This window comes from Odocoileus virginianus, chromosome 14 (assembly GCF_023699985.2).
Source record: "Odocoileus virginianus isolate 20LAN1187 ecotype Illinois chromosome 14, Ovbor_1.2, whole genome shotgun sequence".
In the NCBI taxonomy this organism is placed as follows: domain Eukaryota; kingdom Metazoa; phylum Chordata; class Mammalia; order Artiodactyla; family Cervidae; genus Odocoileus; species Odocoileus virginianus.
The window spans coordinates 34,284,541-34,311,195 of record NC_069687.1 but is presented as its reverse complement, the minus strand read 5'-3'; the positions used below and the strand labels follow the sequence as shown (position 1 = coordinate 34,311,195).

General features: G+C 38.3%; 1 protein-coding gene across 3 annotated transcripts in view; it reads left to right on the top strand.

Annotated features, from left to right (window-relative positions):
- C9 (complement C9) overlaps positions 1–26,655 on the top strand; it is a 62,487-nt gene that overhangs the window by 16,142 nt on the left and 19,690 nt on the right. For all 3 annotated transcript variants that reach the window (XR_002313333.2, XM_020890357.2, XM_070476615.1), the window contains exons 4-6: positions 70–217; positions 7,035–7,173; positions 18,293–18,568. Coding sequence is in view for 2 of the 3 variants with exons in the window: in XM_020890357.2 (XP_020746016.2) it covers positions 70–217; positions 7,035–7,173; positions 18,293–18,568 (563 nt within the window). In the remaining variant the exon portion in view is untranslated. The remainder of the gene's footprint in view (positions 1–69; positions 218–7,034; positions 7,174–18,292; positions 18,569–26,655) is intronic.

Below are 26,655 nucleotides of genomic sequence, written 5' to 3'. Positions count from 1 at the left end.
CTTCAGAAAGAAAGGAAATCTGGCATGTGATACACAGTGTCTTTCTGCCTTTCCTGATTTTGATTGCAGGCAGATGCATAAAGAATAGACTTCTGTGTAATGATGACAATGACTGCGGAGACTATTCAGATGAGGATAACTGTGAACGTGATCCTCGCCCCCCTTGCCGCAACAGAGTGGTAGAAGAGTCAGAGCTGGCACGGACAGCAGGATATGGGTCTGTACTCCGCTTGGGCCTTGTCGATGAGGATGAATGAAAGTGATCCCCACCTCTCTTGCTGTGCTAGAGTGCTAGATGGTTTGAGCCGGTACAGAGAGTAGCCTATGGGTCTGTATTCTGAATTACATTTGAGCTTGAAAGACGTTAAGTGCTGAATCAGCAGCTCAAGATAGTTTGGACAAACTGCCTGTCTTCAGTAGGTGTCTATGGAATAGATTAGGCTATCAGGATAATAGGTGATTACTTCTGAGCTCAATAGGAGAGGAGACCCCTTGGTCATCAACCTCTGGAAGATGAAAGCAAGATTAAAATGACACATTAACCTTTGAAGTTGAATTGCCAGTATTAGGTCTTGTAATTCGATTCAAATATTTGAATGCCCAGGAAGACTGGAAATGTTCTGTTGGAACTTCTCTTGGATCTCTACCTGGTTGTAAGTTCTCAGGGGGTCCCAGCATTCTGGAGTTTGCCCAAGAGGTAAAGATCAGAGGGAGCAGTTCTGATGCCATGTGGGGCTGATGTTGGGACTCTGCTTCTCATTACAGAGCTGAAGTTTCACTTGTTTCCACACAATTATTGCTTTATGTGGAATCTAAGAGAGTTTTCTCTCTGAACCGAACAAACAGGCTCAAAGCAGGGCATTACTTGTGTTATGGATTCTCATTCGATGCAAATCTACATCTGATTTTATAGGAGAAGGATACAGAAATCATAGCCCTCTTGGCTATAACATAATCATTTGCAATCTATAGGTTTCTTTTGTACACTAAGAGAAAATTCACTCTATGGTATCTGCCAGGGAGTTTCCGAATGAGGCATCCCAGAGAGCAGCCAAGACTCCTTAAACACCTCCTGCCTTACCTTGATCACGGCTGTTAATGACATCACAGAGCCGAGCCTGCAGGACTAAGTGAGTGGGTGGGGTCTGAGCTGTGTGGAAAGTTGGCTAAGAGGTGGAAAATGAGGTAGGCTCTGATAGAATCTGTCCACCAACCATTTTAAAATCCTCATTACCACGGGCAATCACCCGTAGCTAATTTAGTCTTCATAAAGCTATTGTTCTCAGACAGCTTTCATTTGCACAGTAACTTTGAATTTTTCCAAATCTTTTTGTGCATTCCCTCTCTTAGCTATTCATAATAATCCTGTGAGATAGTTAAGGGCGACATTATATTCACTTTATAGAACTAAGTAAAATAAACAAGGCCTTTTGGCACGTTAGTTGCTAGCAGAACTAAAACCCAAGTTTCCCTGACTGATAGAAAACTATGTTTTTTTTTTCACCATGTCACCTAACCCTCTTTCTTCCCACATTCCCCTCACTACTCACATCAATCCTCCCACATCACTACAAAGCACAGAAGTCAGCTCCCTAACTTCAAAGCATAGCTAACCTTGGAAAATGAAACTCCTTAAGTAGTTATTTATTACCCAAATATTTGAATTAAGACTATAGAGAGTACTAAAAATCAGTAATTAATATTTAACAAGAGATTTCAAAATAGCATGCCTTGTTATATCAATAATCATGATTGTTTCAATACCATTGATGTTACATATTTATGTATCAATACTATATATCTCCATTATGCTTATATGGGGCTATGGAACTATATTGAAATAGAGATAATAGGAATAAACAAACTAATCATAACTACATGCTTATAAACTCTCCAGTTTGGAAAACCTCAACAAGTCATAGCAGTCACATACAGTCAGATTCTTTTACACATGAAAGTCACAAGTACTCATAAATTAATTAAATTTATAGTTGTTTTCATTTGAAGGACTCTTCATTTAAATTCTCATGCCAGGAGAATTCACTTGTATCACAAATATTTCAGCCTCTTGTTGGTATCTGAGATTCTTTAGAAGTGTTTAAGGGAAATCCCCAACCCATCTTGCATCCATTGGAAAAAAAAAATCCATACCAACTATAAATGATGTGCTATACACAAGGAGTTACTTCGGTGTGTGATCTAAGCATAACACCACTTCTGTGGAGGGAGCTGCTCTTCTGCTCACCTGGTAAATTGGAACTGCCCTGGGTTTTAGGTGCAGGTGTAAAAACAGCCATCTCCAAGTGCTGCCAAAGAACACATGCTTTTTATTTCCCAAGCGATGACATTCCATCCATGAGAAGTTTTCATGTTTCTTGGCAGAAAAAAAAATTGGCTCATACTAGACTAGACTGGCTGTCTCTGTAGCAGTGGAACCAAGTCAAAAGTTTTGAAACATTTCTTCCTTAGAGGTCCTTTAGTCTGTGGATCAGCTTCATTGTAACTTTCCAAATGGATCCAGCCAACTGGGCAATTTGCTGTTCCCTAGAACAAAACCCTTCAAACTGGGGTAATCTTACTGTGGGGTGCAAAAAGACTCTCCATGGGGGGAGATAGGTGAGTTTTACAATAACAGTTTCCCCAACTATTAGTTACTTAGCTAATGTAACTAATAATAAATCTTCGATTCCATACATACAGATTTTTCAACTGATAAGCTTGAAGATTCAGGATCATTCATTCAGTTGTCAAATCCATTCTCCTGTCTCACCTCTTCTTTCACAATCATCTAACTCCCACTTCCCAAAAGAAGAGTACATCCCTCACCCATCTCATATTTCCCTATGAGATAGAAAAACCAAGAATCAATTCCAAATTTTGTACTCAGTTGGACTTGGACTCTAAGGCCTTGTAAGTCAAGTGGTCTCCAATTCTTATTACCAACAGCATTTAAAGATGTCCTAATCAATTGTCAGGTAATGGACTATAAAAATAACATTTAACTAAAGACTAGTATGTGTTCTTTTTTTGGCATAAAACTCAGAAGATCGAGGAATTAAGTGACATTGCTATGACAAAATTCCTTCTATTCTTATCTACTTATTTATGTGCATAAAGTTTCTCAGCAGCTGCATCTATACAAATGGAAAGTAGAAATGAAGTTGATGCTGAGCCCTATGTTTTTTCTAGCAGTAAGTAATACTCGACCATGGGTATAGTAACTAATCAATTAATTAAAAAGAAGCCCCATTCATTTCACTGAGAGATGCTTTTCCAATAAAAATTTTATGTTTATTAAGTATTGCTAAATTTTAATATGTTTAAATGTACTACTAAAAATGGTAACTCAATCCAGAAGAATTTATTAAACACTTAGACCTTATGGTCAAAGAATATTTAATGTTTTTAAAACTTCAATTAATACCTTTTGAGTACAGAAAAGTGTGAAAAGGTGATCATTTAAAACTTCCATGCATAAAAGTCCATTCAGGTCGGTTCAGTTCAGTCGCTCAGTTGTGTCCAACTCTTTGCGACACCATGAATAGCAGCACGCCAGGCCTCCCTGTCCATCACCAACTCCCGGAGTTTACTCAAATTCATGTCCATCGAGTCGGTGATGCCATCCAGCCATCTCAGGTTAAAATTCTATAGCAGAAGTGAAATAGAAATACAGATTCAAGCATAAAAGGGAGTGGGGGAATATAAGAACTCTATTATCTACTCATTTTGCCATGAACCTAAAACTGCTCTAAGAAATAAAGTTTATTTTTTAAAAAAGTAGAATCAGAAGGAATACCATAAAACATCCAGCTGTCAAAGAAATATAAACATTGTCATTACTTGATACCTGCTATCACTACAGAATTTATATGCCATTGGATTTATTTTTTAAAGAAGCACAATAATTATATTTTAAAGTGTAAATATTTACAGCATGCTGTGAAACTTATCCTTTAGTCCAATTCAGTTGCTCAGTCATGTCTGACTCTTTGTGACCCCATGGACTGCAGCACCCCAGCTTCCCTGTCCATCACCAACTCCCAGAGCTTGCTCAAACTCATATCCATTGAGTCGGTGATGCCATCCAACCATCTCACCCTCTGTTGTCCCCTTCTCATCCTGCCTTCAATCTTTCCCAGCATCAGGGTCTTTTCAAATGAGTCAGTTCTTCACATAAGGTGGCCAAGTGGAGTTTCAGCTTCAGCATGAGTTCTTCCAATGAATATTTAGGACTGATTTCCTTTAGGATGGTCTGGTTGGATCTCCTTGCAGTCCCAGGGACTCTCAAGAGTCTTCTCCAACACCACAGTTCAAAAGCATCAATTCTTTGGTGCTCATATTTCTTTATAGTCCAACTCTCACATCCATACATGACCACTGGAAAAACCATAGCCTTGACTAGACGGACCTTTGTTGGCAAAGTAATGTCTCTGCTTTTTAAAATGCCAACTTTTTCACTCTCCTCTTTCACTTTCACCAATTTATCCTTTGCAACTACTGAAACTTAAAAGGAAACATTTTAGATGTCAACCTAAAACTGTACAAGGAGGCATGATTTATTAGAGTAGACAACCAGAAAATCTGAAGACTACCACCCAAAAATATGCTACATGTATTTCCACCTACAGAACATTTTTAATATTTTAAATGTACTTGGCTGCAGTAGGTCTTAGTTGCAGCACTCTAAGATCTTTAGTTGTGGCACAAGAACTCTTAGTTGCAGCATGTGGAATCTAGTTCCCTGACCTGGGTTCAAACCTGGAACCTCTGCATTGAGAGTGCAGAATCTTAGCCACTGGACTACCAGAGCAGTCCTTCCACTTACAGTATTTTGTATACTCATTCCTTCTGCCCTCCAGACCCCATCTTCAAAACTCAAATCAAATCATGATACTCCTTCTAAAACCATTTTTATGACCCTGCCATGGGGACCTCTTCCTCTTGGGAACTTTGTACATCACTTACCTGTACTACCCATTTGGTACATGCACATTCATCCTTGGACTATTGTTTGAAACTGGTAATTGTATCCAACCCCTACCTTGACTATAATTTTAATGAAATCAAAGACTATATTAACTATCTTAATATTACCCATTGTTTATTACAAGCACTACACTACTCATAGATATAACAGATACAACAGTCACCTAAGAGTACATCACCATTACTGTGTTGTTCAGTTGCTAAATCATGTCCTACTCTTTATGAACTGTATGAACTTTGTGAACTCCATGAACTGCAGCATGCCAGACTTCTCTGTTCTTTACTATCTCCTAGAGTTGGCTCAAGTGCATGTCCATTGAGTCGGTGATGCTATCTAACCATCTCATCCCCTGCTGCCCTCTTCTCCTTTTGTCTTCAATATTTCCCAGCATCAGGGTCTTTTCCAATGAGTTGACTCTTTGCATCATTATAAGCCAATATTAATGTCATTATTCATTTAATACAAAGAGGTACGGGGTCATTGTTAGTAAGATACATGGAAGACAAGTTCACGACAGAATAAAGAAAAAGTACTTGAGGTCTTGTTTAAGAAACAAACACAGATCACTTATTTCCAGTATTCTATGTATTTGTATCAAAACCTTAGCAATATTTTTTAAAATATTTATTTCTCACATGTCTGTGAATACAGGGATGGGTGAAAAACTGAAGCCAAAATTTTAATCTCCCATCTAGCATAAGATATTGAAGAATGTAAACTAGATATATAGTGTTTCTTTTTTCCTCTCTTCCTTGTTCAACTGACTAAGTCTACTGTTTGGCCCTTTACTGGAAATTTAGGGCCATAGCATTTTTCATGAAAGGTACTTTTGGTGGGGCAAATAGTGAGAAGGAGTTAATTCTAACTATACAATCAGCCTTAAGAAAGATATTACTGAATCATTTCTTTAATTTGCCCTTCATTGAGTTGAGCTATAATATTCATCTTCTTTGTAGATTCAAAGTTTATTAAGAATGTGCTATTTATATGAAGATGTTGTTTTTAACCCATTGGAAATAGGATACTTTTCCAATTATTTTTCTTGCATTAGCAATGGGTTTACGATCCAAACCCTTTGACAAATTGTTCTTGAAACCAACATCCAGATTTGTAATCCAGCTCATTGGACTCAGGGATGTGATCCAGAGCAATAGCTTTTGCTTAGAGTTTTGCTTAGAGCATATTTATGCTTTTGTGCCAAGCTACATTATGGATATGAGAAGCAAACCTCTATTTTGGCCTCTTTGCCCTGGGGCCATTTATTCCAGATACAGTCTAGACAGCAAGGATTGTTTCACCAATTAGCACTTCACAAAGAATGAACTGTTTCTTATTCATATATTGATTTTTGGCCTACAAATCAAAGTCAATATTTTTTAGGCTAAACAAGCTTCCTATTTCTGAATTAAAGTTTGCCAAATAACAATATTTTGCTAGGAGAAAAAAGGAGAACTTTTGAGAATGCCTTGCCGGATGGTGACATTTTTGTGTTCCTCTTGGAAAATGTAATAAGAGTAAAATAAGTCTGGAGGGAACAAGGGTTGTGACAAACAATGAGACAGCTGGAGGAAAAGGTTTAAGTTTAAGGAGAATGGGGAGAGAAAGAGGCCCCGTGTTGATTCATAGATTAAAAATCATATGCATATGTTATACTCCTCCCCCTGAGATGCTCTGTTCTCAATTTTAAGAGGTGATATTGTAGCATTGGCTTATAGTTCACCAAGGAAAGTTAGCTAAGAGTTACATCAGTGAGAATTCAACTCTAACAGCCAGATGGTCTCTTGCTTCCTACTTACTGAATTTCTTTCACTGGGCTCAACAGTGGCCTAGTTGCCTAAAAGAGTTTATAAGACCTTCCTAAGGTGTACCTCCCACCCAGATGCAGAGCAGAGGTGACCAGGCTCTTGCTTCTGCTCCTGATTCTATCACACCACCACACGGGTTTTGGGGACACGATGAGCTGAAGCTCTCTTCTCCCAGTTCCTGAGGGCTGCCTGGCATTCGCTACAGGTATCTCCATACCTGAAGCTACTCTGTTCACTCTCAGGATCAACATCTTAGGCATGGACCCACTCAGCACCCCTTTTGACAACCAGTACTACAATGGACTCTGTGACCGGGTTTGGGATGGCAACACCTTGACGCACTACCGCAGGCCCTGGAACGTGGCTTCGCTGACCTATGACGTAAGTCTTCTTAGAAGACAATACATTGTTCAGCTAGCTGACCAATTGTTTCCATAAGTTTCATTCTAAATGATGTGAAAAATGCAGTCGAATGAAAATTCAATGTAAACATAAGATTGACTTAAAGAAGAGATGTAGCTTGAGTCTCTTTAGATAATATACACAGCAGTCTATGATCAATCCTCAGTAGCATGCAGTTAGTGGTAGAGTTTTGGCAAATATCTCATCTCTGTGAAAAGAATCATCTGAGGTTCTGATGAAACTAAAAATTAAATTAGTGCTGACTTAAGGACTGAGTACACTGCTGCCACACTCTCGAGGTTCGGTTTTGGCTAACCTACCAAGAACATGTCTAGATTTGTTTTCCTTCATGTCCCCTTTGTAACACCTGCTTGGCTAATGTGAGTGGTTATTCTCACTCACCTCAAAACCCCCCATCCCCAGTTTTAGTGAAATTATTTCCTAGAGTGATTTTTACTCTACAAAATGCCAGCTCAAGCCTACTGCCTCTCTATAAGTCACCTAAATTCTCTAAAATGATCCACAAACTGTACCTGCCCCCATTCAAAGGAATAGCATTTATCACCTCTAGAGATTCATTTTTGACTTAAACAAGATATAATAAAGAAGAATAAATAACTTACTCTGATCCAGGAACTACAATAATCTGTTTCTTTAAATGGTTCCACTGGTGACCCATAAAATTTACTTTAGTTAGTCACAACAATGTCCTTTATTATTGCTGTCAATCTCGTCAGTTTGAGAAACATATTACTTTTCCATAATTGTAGTTAGTATTCCTTTTATTTCTAACAATGTTATAAATCAGTCCCTACTCATTGCAGCCTGAAGTGATCATCCTGTCTTGTAAATGTTAAAGATGTTTAATGTCTCAAATATTTGACTGGCATTCTTTCCCCCATGTGCACACTGTCATATTTTTGGTACCTGTAAGTCCAGAAAAAAAATCAGTTTTCCACAAATCTAAGGGAACATTATTGATGTTTCCCATCATGCCAGGTTAACTTTCTTTAAGCATATTTTTTGAAGGGGACTTTTCATCTTTCTAAGAAGTATTACACATGTTCTACTGTCTTTGAAAGAGTATACCAAAGAAGAGAAGCTTTGTCATTGCTGATGCAAGAAGGGCTATTGTGGTTTGTTTGCTTTTTTTAGTTCTCAGGTCTGTGCTGTACAGTTTTTCTTTCACACTGTCACCAGCCTGTTAGCTTCTCTGTAAGGTTAGTAACAGGTGTGAACCAAGAGATGAGGGCTAGAGGGTTGATCAGGACTGATCTTGAAGCTACAGTTGGAAAGTAAGCAAACTGTTGTCCCTGATCTACAACTCTGAAAACAGATGTGATTCCTAAGTCAGAAGGATTTGAATTTTACAAGGATGATGTGGTGCTTATCCTATATATTACTTACATCCCAGGTGGAGTTGGGAGCAGCATCTTAGAATCAAACACATTAACATATCTATGGCAAAATTAACTGATATTTACAAAAAGTGGGAGAAATGAAGATCATAAATAACTCTTTTTCAGTTCAGATCAGATTAATGCCTCCAAATGAGTTTTGGCATTAAGCTTATAAAAAAGTTGATAGGGATTGTGGACCTGAGTGTTTATTTCATGCCACCTGAAGAAGGATGCTGACAGAGTTGGCTGGGGGCCTGTTAAAGTCCCCAAATCATCCCCCCCACCTTGGTGCTAGTAATGCTAATGCTCCCAGTATCCTAATCTGTTAAGGTCCACAACTAGCTCAACATTAAAGAACTTGAGTTTATTGAGTGGAAATCTCTATTTTTACTTCTTAGGAAAGTATTATTTTCTACACCTTCTAATACTCTTTGGCATATTTTACCTACTTTTTCATGTATATTCTTATGATAGTGTCTAAAGGCAGAGAATGCATATTTTACTTCCTTATAACCTATTACCAGCTGTCACTCAAAGTATGTGTAGGATAGGTGCTCAACAAAATTGTACTGAATGACAATTTTTAAAAACTTGTTTTAGTTACTTATGGGCAATAATTTACTACCTTTCATTTTTTGAGAGAATTCTATGAACCTATCATTCCGCGGGGAATATCCCTTAATAATGACATCTTACTCTGACACATTCACTTTCCCTCAATGCCTCTTCTCGCAAAGGCAGCCTTGACTCCAGAGCACACTGCAGAGTTTGGAATCCTAGCCCTTGGGAAGATTACTTCTCCTCATCGTGCCTCAGTTTCCTCATCTGTAAAATAGAAATAATAATGCCTACCCTGTAAAGATAAATGAGTCTAAATAGGTGAAACATTCAGGTTACTGACACATAGCAAACACTCAATAAATATTTGCTATTCTTTTTAAAAGTATAAACAGAAGAAGACTTAGTTCTGGTTAAATGCAGTTCTGGTTGATTAGCAGTTACATTTTCACTCAAGGTTTATTGGTTACCATAAATCAGAAGTGATGATTACATGAATGAATTAGTTCCTTTTCACTTGTCTGTCTTGTCATTTCTACTTTTGTTGTTGAAAGTAACAATTTGTAAATCAGGTTTCAGGTTTTCATTATAATTCTTTTTAAACCTGAATCTCCATGAGAACGTAAGATTTTGGAGGTCAACAAAGGTTTGGAAAGTGCACCTATATTATAATCATCCTTTCCACCCCAAATCCTAACAAAATATTGAGCGATTTTATATCATGTACATTGCCAGTAATTTCTTGCTGCCTCTTAACTTCCTATATCTACTCTAGTAGAGACACTAATTTTCTAGACACATCCTTAACCTTGTATTCACCAGAACTATGCTGCCTCTGAAATCTGAAACATTTTATGTCTTGCCTCATCACAACTATCCAGTCTCTCAGTTCCCATCCTCACTTGGGACCACTAATCTAGTCTTAAACCCCATCTAGACCCAGTTTTGGGAGAAGGAAATGGCAACCCACTCTGGTGTTCTTGCCTGGAGAATCCCAGGGACGGGTGAGCCTGGTGGGCTGCCGTCTATGGGGTCGCAGAGAGTTGGACACGACTGAAGTGACTTAGCAGCAGCAGCAGCAGACCCAGTTTGGGGGCATCTATTTTCCTTCCAGTCTATTTTGCTCCTCCTATGTCCAGTTTTTTCCTCTAATCAATCTATATCCATTTTTTACCACTCTTGATAGTATTATCATTGTCCTTGCTTTCTATTCCTTCTAGAAAAACTCCATCTTTGGATGAACCCCATTATTTTTCTACGTAAACTTACCTTACTGGGCACCATAGAGAAAATCATGCTAATAATTCAGGAATGGGTAGCATTATAACCACACCCAGGTCTTCCACCCGTCTCAGCAGGTCCACACCTCCCCCGTCTCCACAGGGTAGTTTAAAATGTTAGACAACCCCCTCCAGCTCTTTAACTTATTATTCTGCCTATCTTACTAGATGGCAGGAACTCCAACTGGACAGAGAATATCCAAGCCACAGATAAGAATCTTCTCAGGTTTTTTTTTTTTTTTCCAAAGTTGTACTTATGTACAAACTTACTTGATGCTCAGTTCAACCTCTGTCTCCATCATTTTCCACCCTGTCCTTAATATGTAAATATCTTTAAGATTCTCCTTTAAAACACAAAAACACAGAAAGGATGTCCTCATCTCTACATACTCTTCTCATCTACACTTGCTATCTCAATTTTCGTACTTCCCATGAATTCCCCAACTGGATTTGTTTCCTAGGGCCACCATCACAAAGTACCCCAAGTTGGATGGTTTAAAGAGCAGACATTTATTTTCTCACAGTTTCAGAGGCTGAAAGTCTAAGATCAAGATGTTGGCAGGGTTGGTTTCCCCTGACGTCCCTCTCCTTGACAGTAGGGGGCTATCTCCTATATCTCCACATGGTCTTCCCTCCATGCTGGACTGATTCTAATCTCCCCTTCTTATAAGGTCACTGGTCATACTGGATTACAGCCCATCCTAATGACCTCATTTTAACTTAACAACATTTTTGAAGATTCTGTCTCAAAATGCCATCACATTTTGAGGTAATTGAAATCAGGAATTGGTGGATTTTGCAGGGGGGGGGGGGGGGGGTCACAGTTCAGCCCATAACACCAAACCTCTGTTATCTTGTTACCCAAACTGTTTTCACCAAAGTTCATCTTAAGCTTCCTTGAGTTCCCTTTACTTGAAACAGCCCTTAAATATTGCTGCTACCAGAGTTTCCATCTTGTTTCACAATCTCTCTCTACATTGGGCAATTTCATTCCCTCCTGTGGCTTTAGATTTCCCTTCCATCCAGATGGCTTACAAATACTGCATTTATAGCCCAGGTCTCCCTCTGAACTGGATATCTGTGTAACTCAGTTCAGTCACTCAGTAGTGTCCGACTCTTTGCAACCCCATAGACAGCAACATGTCAGGCTTCCCTGTCCATCACAAAGTCCCAGAGCTTACTCAAACTCATGTCCATCAAGTCGGTGATGCCATTCAGCCATCTCATCCTCTGTCTCCCCTTCTCCTGCCCCCAATCCCTCCCAGCATCAGGGTCTTTTCCAATGAGTCAACTCTTTGCATGAGGTGGCCAAAGAATTGGAGTTTCAGCTTCAGCATCAGTCCTTCCAATGAATATTCAGGACTGATCTCCTTTAGGATGGACTGGTTGGATCTCCTTGCAGTCCAAAGGACTCTCAAGAGTCTTCTGCAACACCACAGTTCAAAAGCATCAATTCTTCTGTGCTCAGCTTTCTTTATAGTCCAATTCTCACATCCATACATGACTATTGGAAAAACCATAGCTTTGACTAGACAGATCTTTGTGGGCAAAGTAATGTCTCTGCTTTATAATATGCTGTCTAGGTTGGTCTGTGTTGTGGCTCAGCTGGTAAAAAATCCACCTGTAATGTGGGAGACCTGGTTTCGATCCCTGGGTTGAGAAGATCCCCTGGAAAAGGGAAAGGCTACCCACTCTAGTATTCTGGCCTGGAGAATTCCATGGACTGTATAGTCCATGGGGTCACAAAGAGTCAGACACGACTGAGTGACTTTCACTTTCACTTTCAGGTTGGTCTGTGTAGCTAGTTGACTGCAAACATCACACAGTTCACATAGCCAAACATTATATCCCATCTTATTGCCAATCCTCTGTTTCTTCTCTTGAATTCCCTGCTTGGTAATTGAAACAATATCTTCCTAATCATTAAACTCAAAAATCTGTAAATCTTCCTAAAGCCCTCTACAGGTCCATCTCCCTCAAAGCCCACAACATCCAATCAATCTGCAAGTTCCATTATTTTGTAAAGTCTCTTATCTCTGTTTCGTCTTCTCCATTCCCACTGCCATGCCCTCTGCCTTGGGCTTTCATCATTTCCATCTGGGCTACTATGTTAGTCCTCCTATCAGTCTGAGACCTCTAGTTTTGTGCAGTTTCAATTCATTCCACACACTTCAGTATGAAGATAGATGATAAATCTGACCTTATCACACTGTTGCTTAAAGTTGGTGTTGTCTCCCTGTAGCCTTCTGGATAATGATCTATCTCCTTAACAGGGAGGAAAAGGTCATTCTTCATCTGGCTTTTAATTGCTACACCACCCTCCGCTTTCTCCTCTGAATCTTTGATTTTGGTTAGATGCCTCTTCTGCAAATTATGCAATAGCCTTTGCTTTTTCTTTCTGTTCAGGTGTTGATTTTGCTGTATCATATCTACCTTTAGTTGAGTTTCTAGTCATTTTATCTACCATGGAATCCTAAGAAACTAACATCATATATCATGCTAAATAAATAATTGTGTGTTCAGTCATTCAGTCATGTCTGACTCTTTGCAACCCCATGGACTATTGCCCACCAGACTCCTCTGTACATGAGATTTTCCAGATAAGAATAGTGTAGTGGGTTGCATTTCCTCCTCCAGGGAAATAAATGATTACTGAAATAGTAACTAAATGCATGCAGAATACTGACACTCTTGCTTTAGAAAGCAAATGCTTTTTTTTAATGGAGGGAATAACCCATATTCAAGTGAACATATAATTGGAATTGCCATTAAGGTTGACAGGAAGTGAAAACAGGCTTAATAAACATTCCAACTACTCTCTCTACATGCATTTAGAAAACTTGGCAGTGAACAAATAAAATTTATTGTATATTTACATGTTAGTTTATCTGTTATATACTGATATTCTTGGGGAACAAGTAAGACTATGCCTATAGAAGCTGCTATCTTGAAAGGAACTATAGTCTGCAATGAACTTATTATGGATTCAAATTTGGAGTCATAGGTAGGAGTCAAATGAAGATACTCATAGGCCATACTAAGTAACTTGGGCATAATCCTGAGGATGATAAAGGAACCTCTGAGGATCATAACATGGTCAGAGTTGCATTTGAAATCTTTGTGTTTTGTGGAGATGAATTTTGAGGAGACAACAACAGAGATAATAAGTGAAGAAGGCTATTTTATGGTCCAAGGAGATGATGAAAAACTGAACTGTGTCTGTAATACTAGAGGCAGAGAAGGAGATATGAGATGCAGCTCAGTCTTAAGAACCAACAGTTCAGTAATGAATTGGAGACAACAGAGCATAAGGTCAAGTGCTCAGTTCTGAATAAGACTCCTTGGGTTTGAATTCTGATAAATTCCTTCACTTATCATTTACATGACTCCAGGCAACTTAATTACCTTTCCTGAATCTCAGTTTCTTATCATAAAGTGGGGTAATAATAATATATATTTCATAGGAATTTGGAAAAGATTAACTGTGTTAATAAGTACAAAGTGCTTAGAACAGGGTCCAATGCAAAGTAAACTCACCATAGATGAAAAATATGGAGACATGAAGTCAAAGGAGACCTCCAGTGGATGGTAGGCCATCAGAGAAGACCTGAGATGTGTGTGTGGGTGTGTGTGCATGTGCATGTGTGTGTGTGTTGGAAGGGGAGATGGGGAATGTTCCCAAAGAAGAGTTAATTCCAAGAAGAAGATAACAATTGATCTCTGGGTAGAGTTATCTTGACCAAAATAGATTATATAAAATATATACATGTGAGGGTGGAGTCTGAACTGGAGACAGAAATTTAGGTACCAGCAGCATATACCAGAGCATCACTGAAGTCTTGAGACTGCTTAAGGCCAGTCCAGGAGGTGTATAATGAGAGAGGAAAGAACAGAGAGAATGGAATTCTAGAACATGCCAATATTGAAGACCTAGGCAGAGAAGATGATCTTTTGAAGATAATAGAGAACTATATTCATTATCTACTGTTATCTTTCAAATTATCCTGAAATTTAACAGTTAAAAGGGGATGTGGTTTGGCTAGGTACCTTAGTTAAGGATGACTCATAAGGTTTCAGCAATCTGCTCTTTCCAGGCTCCTTTTGTCAATTAGTGAGAGATGCTTTTAATAATAATAGTAAGTAATGTATTTTTTTATTCCTTATTTGTACATACAAACTTTTAGTGAAACTTCTAATAATCTTTTCTCTTTACTTTTTATTTCCACTCTCTCTCCAAACCTCCTCAGTTTGAACTATGAAGTATTTTCTGAGTTGTTCTATCTCTTCCATTCCCAGGGCCACAAGTAATGTTTGTTTCTATTCAAGAAGCATCAGTTGATAAATTTTTAATCAGGATAGATTTCCCTAACCCCTATAAAGACCTTCTGGAAGACACAGCCACACTTGCCCCCTCTCTGATTTCAGCTTCTCCAACATCTGTTTATTTGATTCTCATAAAGAAACTTACTTTCATCTTTGTGTCTTCCTGCTTTCTGTAATCTTGCCTCTTGACCACTCTTCAAAGGCTTTTGTTCTCTTCAGAATGATCCCACATATTGGTCCATCTCTGAATGCCTATCACTGAGCTCAGACTTATTTTTGAATGGATGGATTTGGGGCTTTTCAATTTAGCTCTTGTCTCTAGGCTTTCTGGGGGATGACCCAACCCTCACTATTTCAGACTTGACTCACTACTACCATTCTAGCATAGTGAAACAAGACCATTCAACAGCATTCTAACTGACACCCTGACTAATATTCCTTTATACCAGCAAGCAGTGCTTCACACAACTAAGTTGATCCTTGCCCAGGGCTGGTTCCTTTCTAGCCAATTCAGATGTAAGCACAAGAGCCTACAAATTATGCCACTCTAATCCTACAACCAATTAGAAGACAATGAACTAGGAAGAACTTAGCCTTCTAGAAGAGTTAGAGAGAGAGAGTTTTCCGGTGCCATTTTGTTCAGCTTTGGCACTTCTCAGCATGGAAATTGTGGAAAGAGTGGAATTGTCTTCAATTGCTTCTTTCAATTTCAAGGCAATAGAAATTTATTCATCTCGCTCTCTTTTTGTTAATTGAAGTATAGTTGATTAACAATGCTGTGTTAGTTTCTGGAGTACAGTAAAGTGATTCAGTTTAATATAACATACAATGTTACTGCATGATATATATATATATGTATTAATTTTTCAAGGCCAAATGTTCTTCAAGAAAACCTTTTCTATGAACCTTTTCTTTATTTACCACAGAGAATTTGTCAAGCCCTCTTTGGCAGTGTAACATAAAAATGAACAATTCTGCCCTGGAATCAGACTTCCTGAGTTTCATTGCTGACTGGGCCACTCCCTAGCTGTGTGATCTTGGACGCATTTTTTAACTTTTATCTTCTTATCTGTAAAATGGGGATAATTTGAGAAATTAAAAGATAGGAAATTAAATATTTATGTAAAATACTTTTAGTAACTATTGACACAGAGTAAGCACTCAAAACATATGTTATGTTAGCTATATTGAAGCTGCATATTAAATTTAATAATTTTTTTACTGTCATCCACTTTTCACCAGGCAATTTACTAAATGGTGAAACTACAGTGGCATGTGGGTAAAATGGGTATGGTCCCTGACTTCTAGGAGTTTACCATCTGAAAGTCTATTAAATAAGCAATTATAAAAGGGAAGAGTTTTTCGTTTTGTAAGAAGAACCATGAGAGCTTATAGGAAACAGATTTGTTAGTCGGTGGGATGATGAAACATCTCCCTAAAGAAGTAATGTTTAAGCTCAGACTTGAAATAGTAGTGGGATTCACCAGACCTAGGGATATATAGTATGTATGTGTGTATGAGTGTGTATAATGTTTGTGTTATGGGAAGGTGGAGGAGGCAGGGGAAGTAAAGAAGTTTCCAGAGAGTAAACACAACATAAACGAGCCCTGTGGTGGGAGGAAACATAGGCGGTGGAAATGGAAAGGAGATCAGCGGGCTGGAGTATAGATAGGGAGAGACTAACTAGGAACAAATCTAGTTTAGACTTTATCTCAAAGGCAGTGGGAAGACAAAGATTTTAAGCAGGGAAGTGACATGGTTATGTTACTCTTCCCCTTTTCATTGAGCACCTTCCTTTAAGGAAAATTATATACATTTCAATCTTTCCCATTAGATGATAACTTTGGGTTTCTTGTCTTAGTCTTCTTGGGTTGCTATAATGAAATACCAGGAACCAGGTAGCTTTGAAACAACACTGCTCACAGTCCTGGAGACTGGGCATCTCAGATCAGAGGGCTAACAGGGTCAGGTGAGGGCCCTCTTCTAGGTTACAGACTTCTTGCTGTATCCTCACATGGTTTCCAGGGACTAGGGAGTTCTGTGGAGTCACTTTTATAAAAGCACTAGTCTTTTCATGAAAGCTCCTTCCACAGGCCCCACCTTCTATTAATAATGCCATCCCATTGGGCATTAGGATTTTAACACATGTATTTAAGGGGAGACATACACATTCAGATCTTAGCATTCACCGTGCATAAAAGTCACTCAATGTATGCTACCAAGTCCCATCTGTGTCACTGACTAAAGAAATGAGTGTCTCTTTCCAGACAAGAGTTGCAACCTGCTTCAGGGGACCTCTGGAAAGAGAGTTTAATTGTCGAGATTAACAGCTCTCCTACTGACGCCTGACAGTAACCAAGTTGGCAAAGAAAGTTTTGTTTTATTGAAGTATAGTAGATTTACAGTGTTATGTTAATTTCTGGTGAACAGAAAGCTAATTCAAATATATATATATATATATTCTTTTTAAAATTCTTTTCTATTATTGATTATAAGATATTAAATATAGTTTCTTGTGCTATATAGTAAGACCTTGCTGATTATCTATTTTACATATAGTAGCTTGTTATCTGTTAAGCCCAAGCTCCTAATTTATCCCTCTCCCATCCTTTCCTCTTTGGTAGCCAGAAGTTTCTTTTCTATGTCTGTAAGTCTATTTTGTAAATAGGTTCATGTGTTTTAATTGAAAGTTTTAATTAAACAGCTAACTAAACATCCAGGTTGTTTTAGCTAAACAACTAGTTTTAACCAGTAACAACCAGGTTGTTTTAATTAAACAGCTAGTTTTAACTAAACAACTAGGTTGTTTACTTCAGTCTTTTTCATGCAAAAATGAGCGCGGTTAAAAAAATCAAAAAGTCCAAACAACATGAAAGATAATGCAAGAAAAAGCAAGCTTGCCACTACTCCAGAGATCTGTCTCTTCACAGTTTGCCTTCTCAAGGGTGAACACTCGGTGGGTTGTCTATTTTTCCAGTAATTTTCCACTCATATAGAAGTTTTTCTCTTTTTTTTTTTTTCAATTAGGCAGTGGAGTGAAAAGATTAAGAGGCAGACAGGGCTCAAGTCTTGAAATGTCTACTTAGATTAATTGACATGTGTAAAATGCTCAAAATAGTGCCTGGTATATAAGGCTTCTGAAGGGTTAGCTTTATCGTTTCTTTTCTTTTTTTACACAAATAGGAATATATTGTACATCTGATCTATTAGGCAACTTGCTTTTTAATTATTAATATGTTAACTTTTGAAAGCTTGCTATGTTCTAAGCCCTTCATATACATTATTTCATTGATTTCTCATAACAACCTTTGGGCCAGGTGTGGTGAATATCCCTATTTTATAGACTAGGAATCAGACTAGGTACAGAGAGGTTATTGTGCAATGTTCTCAAGGTTATCGAATTTGTATTTAAATACTGGCAGTCTCACTTTTGTGCCTTCACTCTTAACTTCTTTGCTTTACTCTCTTTCAAATAAATTGCCTGATTTTTGTCTTTTCCTGTTTATTGTGGGTGGTTTTTTGTATATTTTCTCTTAGACCAAAGCTGACAAGAACTTCAGAACTGAAAATCATGAAGAAAAGATACAGGTACTCAGAACTATTATCGAAGAGAAGAAATTAAATTTTAATGCAGATTTAAGTATAAAATATACACCTGTTGAAGCAATTGAAAAGCATAAATGTACAGAGTGTGGACATTCTAACAAAGAAATCATCTCAAGTCCTTCCAACAAGGGTGCTGAGGCTACATTTCGATTTACATATTCCAAAGATGAAATTTACAGACTGTTGTCATCATTTTCTTCTAAGCAGGTAAGATCAAACTTTAGTATAGAAAATATAATGGAGTATTTTGCAAACTAACCAAACATCCTTTTTTAAGTTTAATTGTTTAGAACAGATAGTGCTCATAAGATAAAGAAAAATAATACTCAACAAATCTTCAAATGTGTAGATAGCTAGAGGGTCCAGAGGAAGAAAGTTAACTGGAGAAAAATCGCTTCAATTCAGTAGTAATGTGAGTGTTTGTGGTTACAAATAGAACAAGCATATGAAGAATTTAGAGCATACTTTTTGGGACTCCGCTGGCGATACAGTGGTTAAGACTTTGTGCTTCCACTGTAATGGGCACAGGTTCGATTCCTGGTTAAAAGTAGCTAAGATCCCACATGCCTGTGGTATAGCCAAAAAAAAAAGAGAAGAATTCAGAACATTCTTTCTGACTGAGATTGTGGTAACAGACTGTTTAATCTATATTCTCTTCAGAATTACAATGTAAAATCATGCTCAGGAATTTTTTGTAATTCATTGCAATGTCTTAAAACGATGACTACTTACTATAAAGTGTACTTCTAAAGTAACAGTGCCACGAAATTATATACATTGCATGTGAAATTGTCTGCTCACTTTGTAATCATACATTTAATCTGAGACTTTGAAAATGTGTTTGTTTTTTAATTTAATCCAGATTTAGTGGTTTGTTTCATCTTTGGAATAAATATAGAATATACTTTCCGTAATCAGCATGATGCTGGTAAAATTCTCACCTCCCTTTTCTGATATCACAGTCACCTGTTTAGATATTCTCCTACCACTTAAAAAATAATACTCCTTTACTCTTAGTATTTATATTATGCCTAATTGTACAATTGTTTTTTTTAAACTTTCGTATTGTGGTATAGTCTATTAACAATGTTGTGATAGTTTCAAGTCAACAGTGAAGGTACTCAGCCATACATATATACATGTATCCATTCTCCCCCAAACTACCCTGCCATCCAGGCTGCCACATAACATTGAGCAGAGTTCCATGTGCTATACAGTAGGTCCTTGTTGATTATCCATTTTAAATATAGCAGTGTGTACGTATCCATCTCAAACTCCCTAACTATCCCTAACCCCCAACAACCATATAACTATTTCTTATAGGTCAGTACATTGCCTCTATTCACATGCACACTCACTCAAAGAGTGCACTTGGAAAATCCTTGAAGTCATTCAACAACTATTTAATTGTGGAATTACTATGTGGCCAGGCATTGTTCTGGATGCTTAGAATACATTTGTGAACCAAACTAACAAAGATTCTTGTTCCTCATGGAGCTGAAAGTCTGGCAGGGAAGATAGATAAAAATAAGCTTAACAGCAAAAAAGGAAGCTATAGACTATTTTAAAAATGACAGGTGCTGTAGAATAAAACGAAGAGTAGAGTAGCATAAGGCAATCAGGAGTCCTGGGCAGATGGCAGTATTTAGAAAGAAACTTAGGGGACTCCACTGGTAGTTCAGGGATTAAGCATCTGCCTTCTAATGCAAAGGACTTGGGTTCAATACCTGATGAAGAAAATAAAATCCACATGCCACTGGGCAGCTAAGTTTGCACACTACAACTACTGATCCTGTGCACCACAGCTAGGGAGCACATGCTCTGCAATGAAAACTCAGCTCAGCACAAAAAAGTTAAAATAAAAAATTAAGGGATTTCCCTGGTGGCTCAGTGGTTAAGACTCCAGGCTCCCAATGCAGGCGGTCCGGGTTCGATCCCTGGTCAGGGAACTAGATCCCATATGCTGCAACTAAGAGAATGCATGCCACAACTGATAAAAAAGAAGAAAAGAAAAGATTTCATGTGCTGCAACTAAGACCTGGAGCAGATAAATAAATGAATAAATTTTTTAAAAAAATAAAAAGAAGTTTAGGATAGGCTTCACTGAGAAGATAAGATCTGAATAAAGATTTGAAGGAGAGGAAATAGTCAAATATAACTAGCAGAAGGATCTATTAAAGACAAGTCCCTAAGATGGGAACATACTTGCACATTGGGCCAAAGTAAACCAGAAGGAGAAAAAGTTAGTGTGATTACCTTGAGTCAGATAATAAAAGGACTCACAGCCTATGATAAGAGTTTAATTTTTTTCAGTGAGTGACATGAGGGACCATTGGAATGTTTTGAAAAGGAGATTGACATATTTTCATATATTTTAAATGACTACTGTGGATATTGTTGGGACAAGATTATGAAAGTTAGTAGCAAAAGCAAGATTTGTTAAAACCTACTGCAAGAATCTAGGTGAGAGATGATGGCAGTTCAGAAAAGGAAGTTGTAGAGTCAAACATGACTCAGTTTTTGGTCTGAGCAACCAGAAGAATGGAGTTGCTATCAGCTGAGATGGAGAAAACTTCAGGTAGAGCAGGTTTGGAGAAGAAGACCAGTAGTTAAGTTTCAGGTTATGTTTGAGACATCTATTTGACATTCCTTTGGAGACATAAAGTAGTAAGTTGATGTTATGAGTCTGACATTTGGGAAGGAGGTCTGGAATTAAGCTTAAAGTTTGAGAAAGTATGAAAGTCGCTCAGTCATGTCTGACTCTGCGACCCCATGGACTATACAGTCCATGAAATTCTCCAGGTCAGAATACTGGAGTGGGTAGCCTTTCTCTTCTTCAGGCGATCTTCCCAACCCAAGGATCGAATCCAGGTCTCCCACATTGCAGGCAGATTCTTTACCAACTGAGTCACAAGCTGTTAATAAGTAGATGGTTCCTAAAGTCAAAGGATTTAATATTGCATAGGGACAAGGAATGTTAGGTCCAATGAATTAAGGTAAATTGGACGTGGTCAAACAGAAGAGGACAAGGTTGAACATTGACATCTTAGGAATGAGTGAACTAAAATGGATGGGAATGGGCAAATTTAATTCAGATGACCATTATATCTACTACTGTGGACAAGAAACCCTTAGTAGAAATGAAGTAGACCAAATAGTCAACAAAATAGTCTGAAATGCAGTACTTGGGTACAATCTCAAAACCAATAAAATAATCTCAGTTTGTTTCAAAGGCAAACCATTCAAGATCACAGTAATCCAAGTCTGTGCCCATTAATCCAACCATTAATGCCAAAGAAACTGAAGATGACTGGTTCTGTGAAGACCTACAATGCCTTCTTAGAACTGACACTTAATGTCAGGTGTCCTTTTCATCATCAGTTCAGTTGCTTAGTCATGTCCAACTCTTTGCAACCCCATGGACTGTAGCACAACAGGCTTCCCTGTCCATCACAAATGCCTGGAACTTGCTCAAACTCATGTCCATTGAGTCAGTGATGCCATCCAACCAACTCATCCTCTGTCATCCTCTTCTCCTCCTGCCTTCAATCTTTCCCGCTTCAGGTCTTTTCTAATAAGTCAGTTCTTTGCATCAGTTGGCCAAAGTATTGGAGCTTCAACTTCAGCATCAGTCTGTCCAATGAATAATCAGGACTAATTTCCTTTAGGATTGTTTGGTTTGATCTCCTTTTCATCATAGGGGTTTAGAAGGCAAAAGTAGGAAGTCAAGAGATGTTCAGAATAACAGGCAAGTTTAGCCTTGGAGTACAAAATGAAGCAGAGAAAAGGCTAACAGAGTTTTGTCAAGAGAACACACTAGTCATAGCAAACACCCTTTTCCAGCAACTCAAGAGATGGCTCTACACATGGACATCACCAGATGGTCAGTACTGGAATCAGATTGATTATGTTCTTTGGAACCAAAGATAGAGAAGCTCTATGCAGTCAGCAAAAACAAGACCTGGAGCTGACTGTGACTCAAATCATGAGTTCCTTATTACAAAATTCATGTTTAAAAAGAAGAAAGTAGAGAAAACCACTAGGCCATTCAGGTATGACATGAATCAAATCCCTTATGATTACACAGTGGAGGTGATGAATAGATTCAAAGGATTAGGTCTGATATAGTGCCTGAAGAACTATGGGTGGAGTCTCATAACATTGTACAGGAGGCAGTGACCAAAACCATTCCAAAGAAAAAGAAATGCAAGAAGGTGAGCTGTTTGTCTGAAGAGGCTTCACAAAGCTGAGGAAAGAAGAGAAGATAAAGGCAAAGGAGAAGGGGAAAGATATATCCAACTGAATTCAGAGTTCCAGAGAATAGAAAGGTGAGATAAGAAGACCTTCTTAAATGAACAATGCAAAGAAATAGAGGAAAACAATAGAATAGGAAAGACTAGAAATCTATTCAGGAAAATTGGAGAAATCAAGGGAACATTTCATGCAAGGGTGGGCACAATAAAGGACAGAAATGGTAAGGACTTAACAGAAGCAGAAGAGATTAAGAAGAGGTGGCAAGAATACAGAAAAGAACTATACAAAAAAGGCCTTAATAACCCAGATAACCATGATGGTGTGGTCATTCATCTAAGGCTGGACATCTTGGAGTGTGAAGTCAAGTGAAATTTAGGAAGCATTACTACAAAAAAAGCTAGTGGAGGTGATGGAATTCCAGCTGAGTTATTTCAAGTCCTAAAAGATGTTGTTGTGCTGCACTCAGCATGTCAGCAAATTCAGGAAACTCAGCAGTGGCCACAGTACTGGAAAATGTCATTTTTCATTCCAATCCCAAAGAAGGACAATGCAAAAGAATGTTGAAACTACTGTAAAATTGCACTCATTTCACATGCTAGTAAGGTTATACTAAAAATCCTTCAAGCTAGGCTTCAGCAGTCCATGAACTGAGAAATTCCAGATGAACAAGCTGGGTTTCAAAGAGGCAGAAGAACCAGAGATCAGATTGCCAACATCCTTTGGATCATGGAGAAAGCAAGGGAGTTCTAGAAAAATATCTACTTCTCCTTCATTGACTATGCTAAAGCCTTTGACTGTGTAGATCACAGCAAACTGTGGGAAATTCTTATATAGTTGGGAATACCAGACCACCCTACGCATCTCCTGAGAAACCTGTACATGTGTCAAGCAGCAAGAGTTAGAACTTTACATGGAAAAGCTGACTGGTTCAAAATTGGGAAAGGAGTAAAAAAAAAGCTATATATTGTCACCCTGCTTATTTAACTTATATGCAGAGTACATCATGTGAAATTCTGGGCTAGATGACTCACAAGCTGGAATCAAGATTGCTGGGAGAAATATCAACAACCTCAGATATGCAGATGATACCACTGTAAGAGCAGAAAGTGAAGAGGAAATAAAGAGCTTCTTGATGGGGATGAAAAGGAGAGTAAAAAAGCTGGCTTGAATTCTCAACATGAAAAAGCTAAGATCATGGCATCTAGTCCCATCACTGCATAGCAAGTAGAAGGAGAAAAAGAAGGAGAAGTAGATTATCTTTCCTTGGCCTCCAAAATCACTGCAAAAGGTGACTGCAGCTATGAAATTAAAAGACGCTTGCTCCTTGGGAAGTAAACTATGACAAACCTAGACAGCACAGAGACATCACTGTGCTGACAAAGGTCCATATAGTCAAAGCTATGATTTTTCCAGTAGTCATGTATGGATGTGAGAGTTCAACCACAGAGGAGGCTGAGAGCTGAAGAATTGATATTTTGGAATTGTGGTGCTGCAGATGACTTTTGAGACAGCAAGAAGATCAGACCAGTCAATCCTAAAAGAAAGAAATCCTGAACATATGTTGGAAGGGCAGTTGGTGAAGTTGAAGCTCCAGTACTTTGGCCACCTGATGCGAAGAGCCTACTCATTTCCCTGATGCTGGGAAAGATTGAGTTCAATAGAAAAAGTAGGTGGCAGAGGATAAGATGGCTAGATAGCTCATGAATTTGAGCTAACTGTGGGAGATGGTGGAAGACAGAGGAGTCTGGTATGCTGCAATCTATGGGTCCCATAGAGTAAGATGCAATTAAGCAACTGAATAACAAAATATATAGATGGTTGCTTCAAGTTGTAGGCCTTGGTGAGACCACTAAAAAATTAGTGTGGTTAGAAAAGGGAAGATCAAAGACTAAACTCAAGAAACTTCAATAGAAAGTGGTCTGAGGAAAGAGGAGTGAAGGAAAGAGAATGTAGCCAGGGTAATGCCATAGAACCTAATTATTCAAAGTGTGTTCTGTGACCAGTAGAAGCAATGTCACTGGGAAGTTAGGATCTCAGACCCTACAACAAACCTACTGAGTCAGAACTACGTTTTGACAAGATTCTCTAGATGTTTATACTGTATGTTTTGAGAAGCACTATCCTAGATGACAAAAAAGAAAAGAGTGATGAACTGTGTCAAATGTACTAATATATGTAAGAGGATATGTAGAAGTGACCGCTGGCTTTAGCATTATGAAGATCGCTGGCACCTTCAGAAGAGGTTTTGAATAAAATAGAAGTTTTGTTGGGGGCGGAGAAGGCAGCAGCCTGACTGGTTTAGATTTAAGAGAAAATGGGAAGAGAAGAATTGGAAACAACCAGACTAGAAAACTCTTTAAAGGAATTTTGCTTCTAATTGGGCTCCCCTGGTAGTTCAGCTGGTAAGGAATCTGCCTGCAATGCAGGAGACCCCTGCATTCAGATATGAATGCAGGTTCAATTTCTGGGCTGGGGAGAGTTCCTGGAGAAGATAGAATACTACCCACTCCAGTATTCTTGACCTTCCCTGGTGGCTCAGATGGTAAAGAATCCAGCCGCAATGCGGGAGACATGGGTTCATTATCTGGGTTGGGAAGATCCCCGGAAGAGGGCGTGGCAGCCATTCCAGAATTCTTGCCTGGAGAATCCTCATGGACAGAGGAGCCTGGTGGTCTACAGTCCATGGGGTGACTAAGAGTCGGACATGGCTGAGAGACTAAACACAGTGAGGGCAAAAAAATGGATGGCAAGTGGTCAGACAAGTAAAACCAAGAAATTATTTTTATTCCCTTAATTTGGAAGAAACAAGAATGGATTTGGATGGGAATGATCCAAGATCTAAAATAAGCTGAACCAAAGAATATAATGTCTTTCTGACAAGATACACCTCTCAATGTTAGCAAATGAAAAGAAATTCAAATATGTTTTGTGCATCTTTGAGATTTTGTTAAGAATTATTATGCAATTAACCAAATGGAAAACATAAAAATATGGAATAAGTTTTTTTAAGATTCTTGTTAGATACTGAATCACCCAGTATCAGTTGAAGTTAAGTCCTACAGTGTAAACAGTTGAGCTTCTAAAACATAAAAAAGTTTGCTGTGATGTTTATACATACCAAGATCCGCCTTTAAAAAAAAATAATAAAATGTTTTAAACTCCTGTGCAATCAACATGTGTTCACCACAACTACAGCAGGAAAATTTTAAAAGAACCTTCCACAAAACCATGGGATCTCAATTGTGGTTTAGTTTTGCCTGGGACAGTCTATAGCATTGAATCGTATAGTTCTTTGTCACTGCCCCAGTTTTCCTTGGGAAATGTAAGCCATCATCCCTGGGAACATTTAAGTGCTGAGGTGTTTAGATTGACTTAAAAACTACTTAAAACATTGTCTGCTTTCCCTGTTACCAAAGCTTCAGAGGACTTAGGAGAAGGCACAGAAAGGCTTGAGACCTTGGTTTTCAGGACCAATCTTTGCCACAGATTTGGGGAAAATAATTTGATACCTTTGTATCCCAGTTTCCTTGTATGTAAAATAAGATTGGGCTTCATATATAATGTCTACATATCCTTCCATTGTTATCATTTTAAGTCAACTTAGTGAGGTATAATTTACATAAAATAAAATGAAAATATTTTAGCATATAGTTCCATGAGTTTTGACTGTTATATCCACCTTTGTAACCACCTCCTCAAACAAATGCAAAATATTTCCATCTCCTCAAGAAAATTCCCTCATGCCCTTTGAATCAATCCCCTACCACCTAGAAAGCAACTGCTGACCAGGTTTCTCTGACCACAGCTTAGTTTCACCTCTTCTAGAACTTTATATAAATACAATAGAGTCATATAGTATATGGGCTTCCCAGGTGTCACTGGTGGTAAAGAACCCTCCTGCCAATGCAGGAGCATAAGAGACAAGTTCAATCCCTGGGTTGGGAAGATCCCCTGGAGGAGGGTATGACAACCCACTCCAGTATTCTTGCCTGGAGAATCCCATGGACAGAGGAGCCTTGCGGGCTTTAGTCCATAGGGTT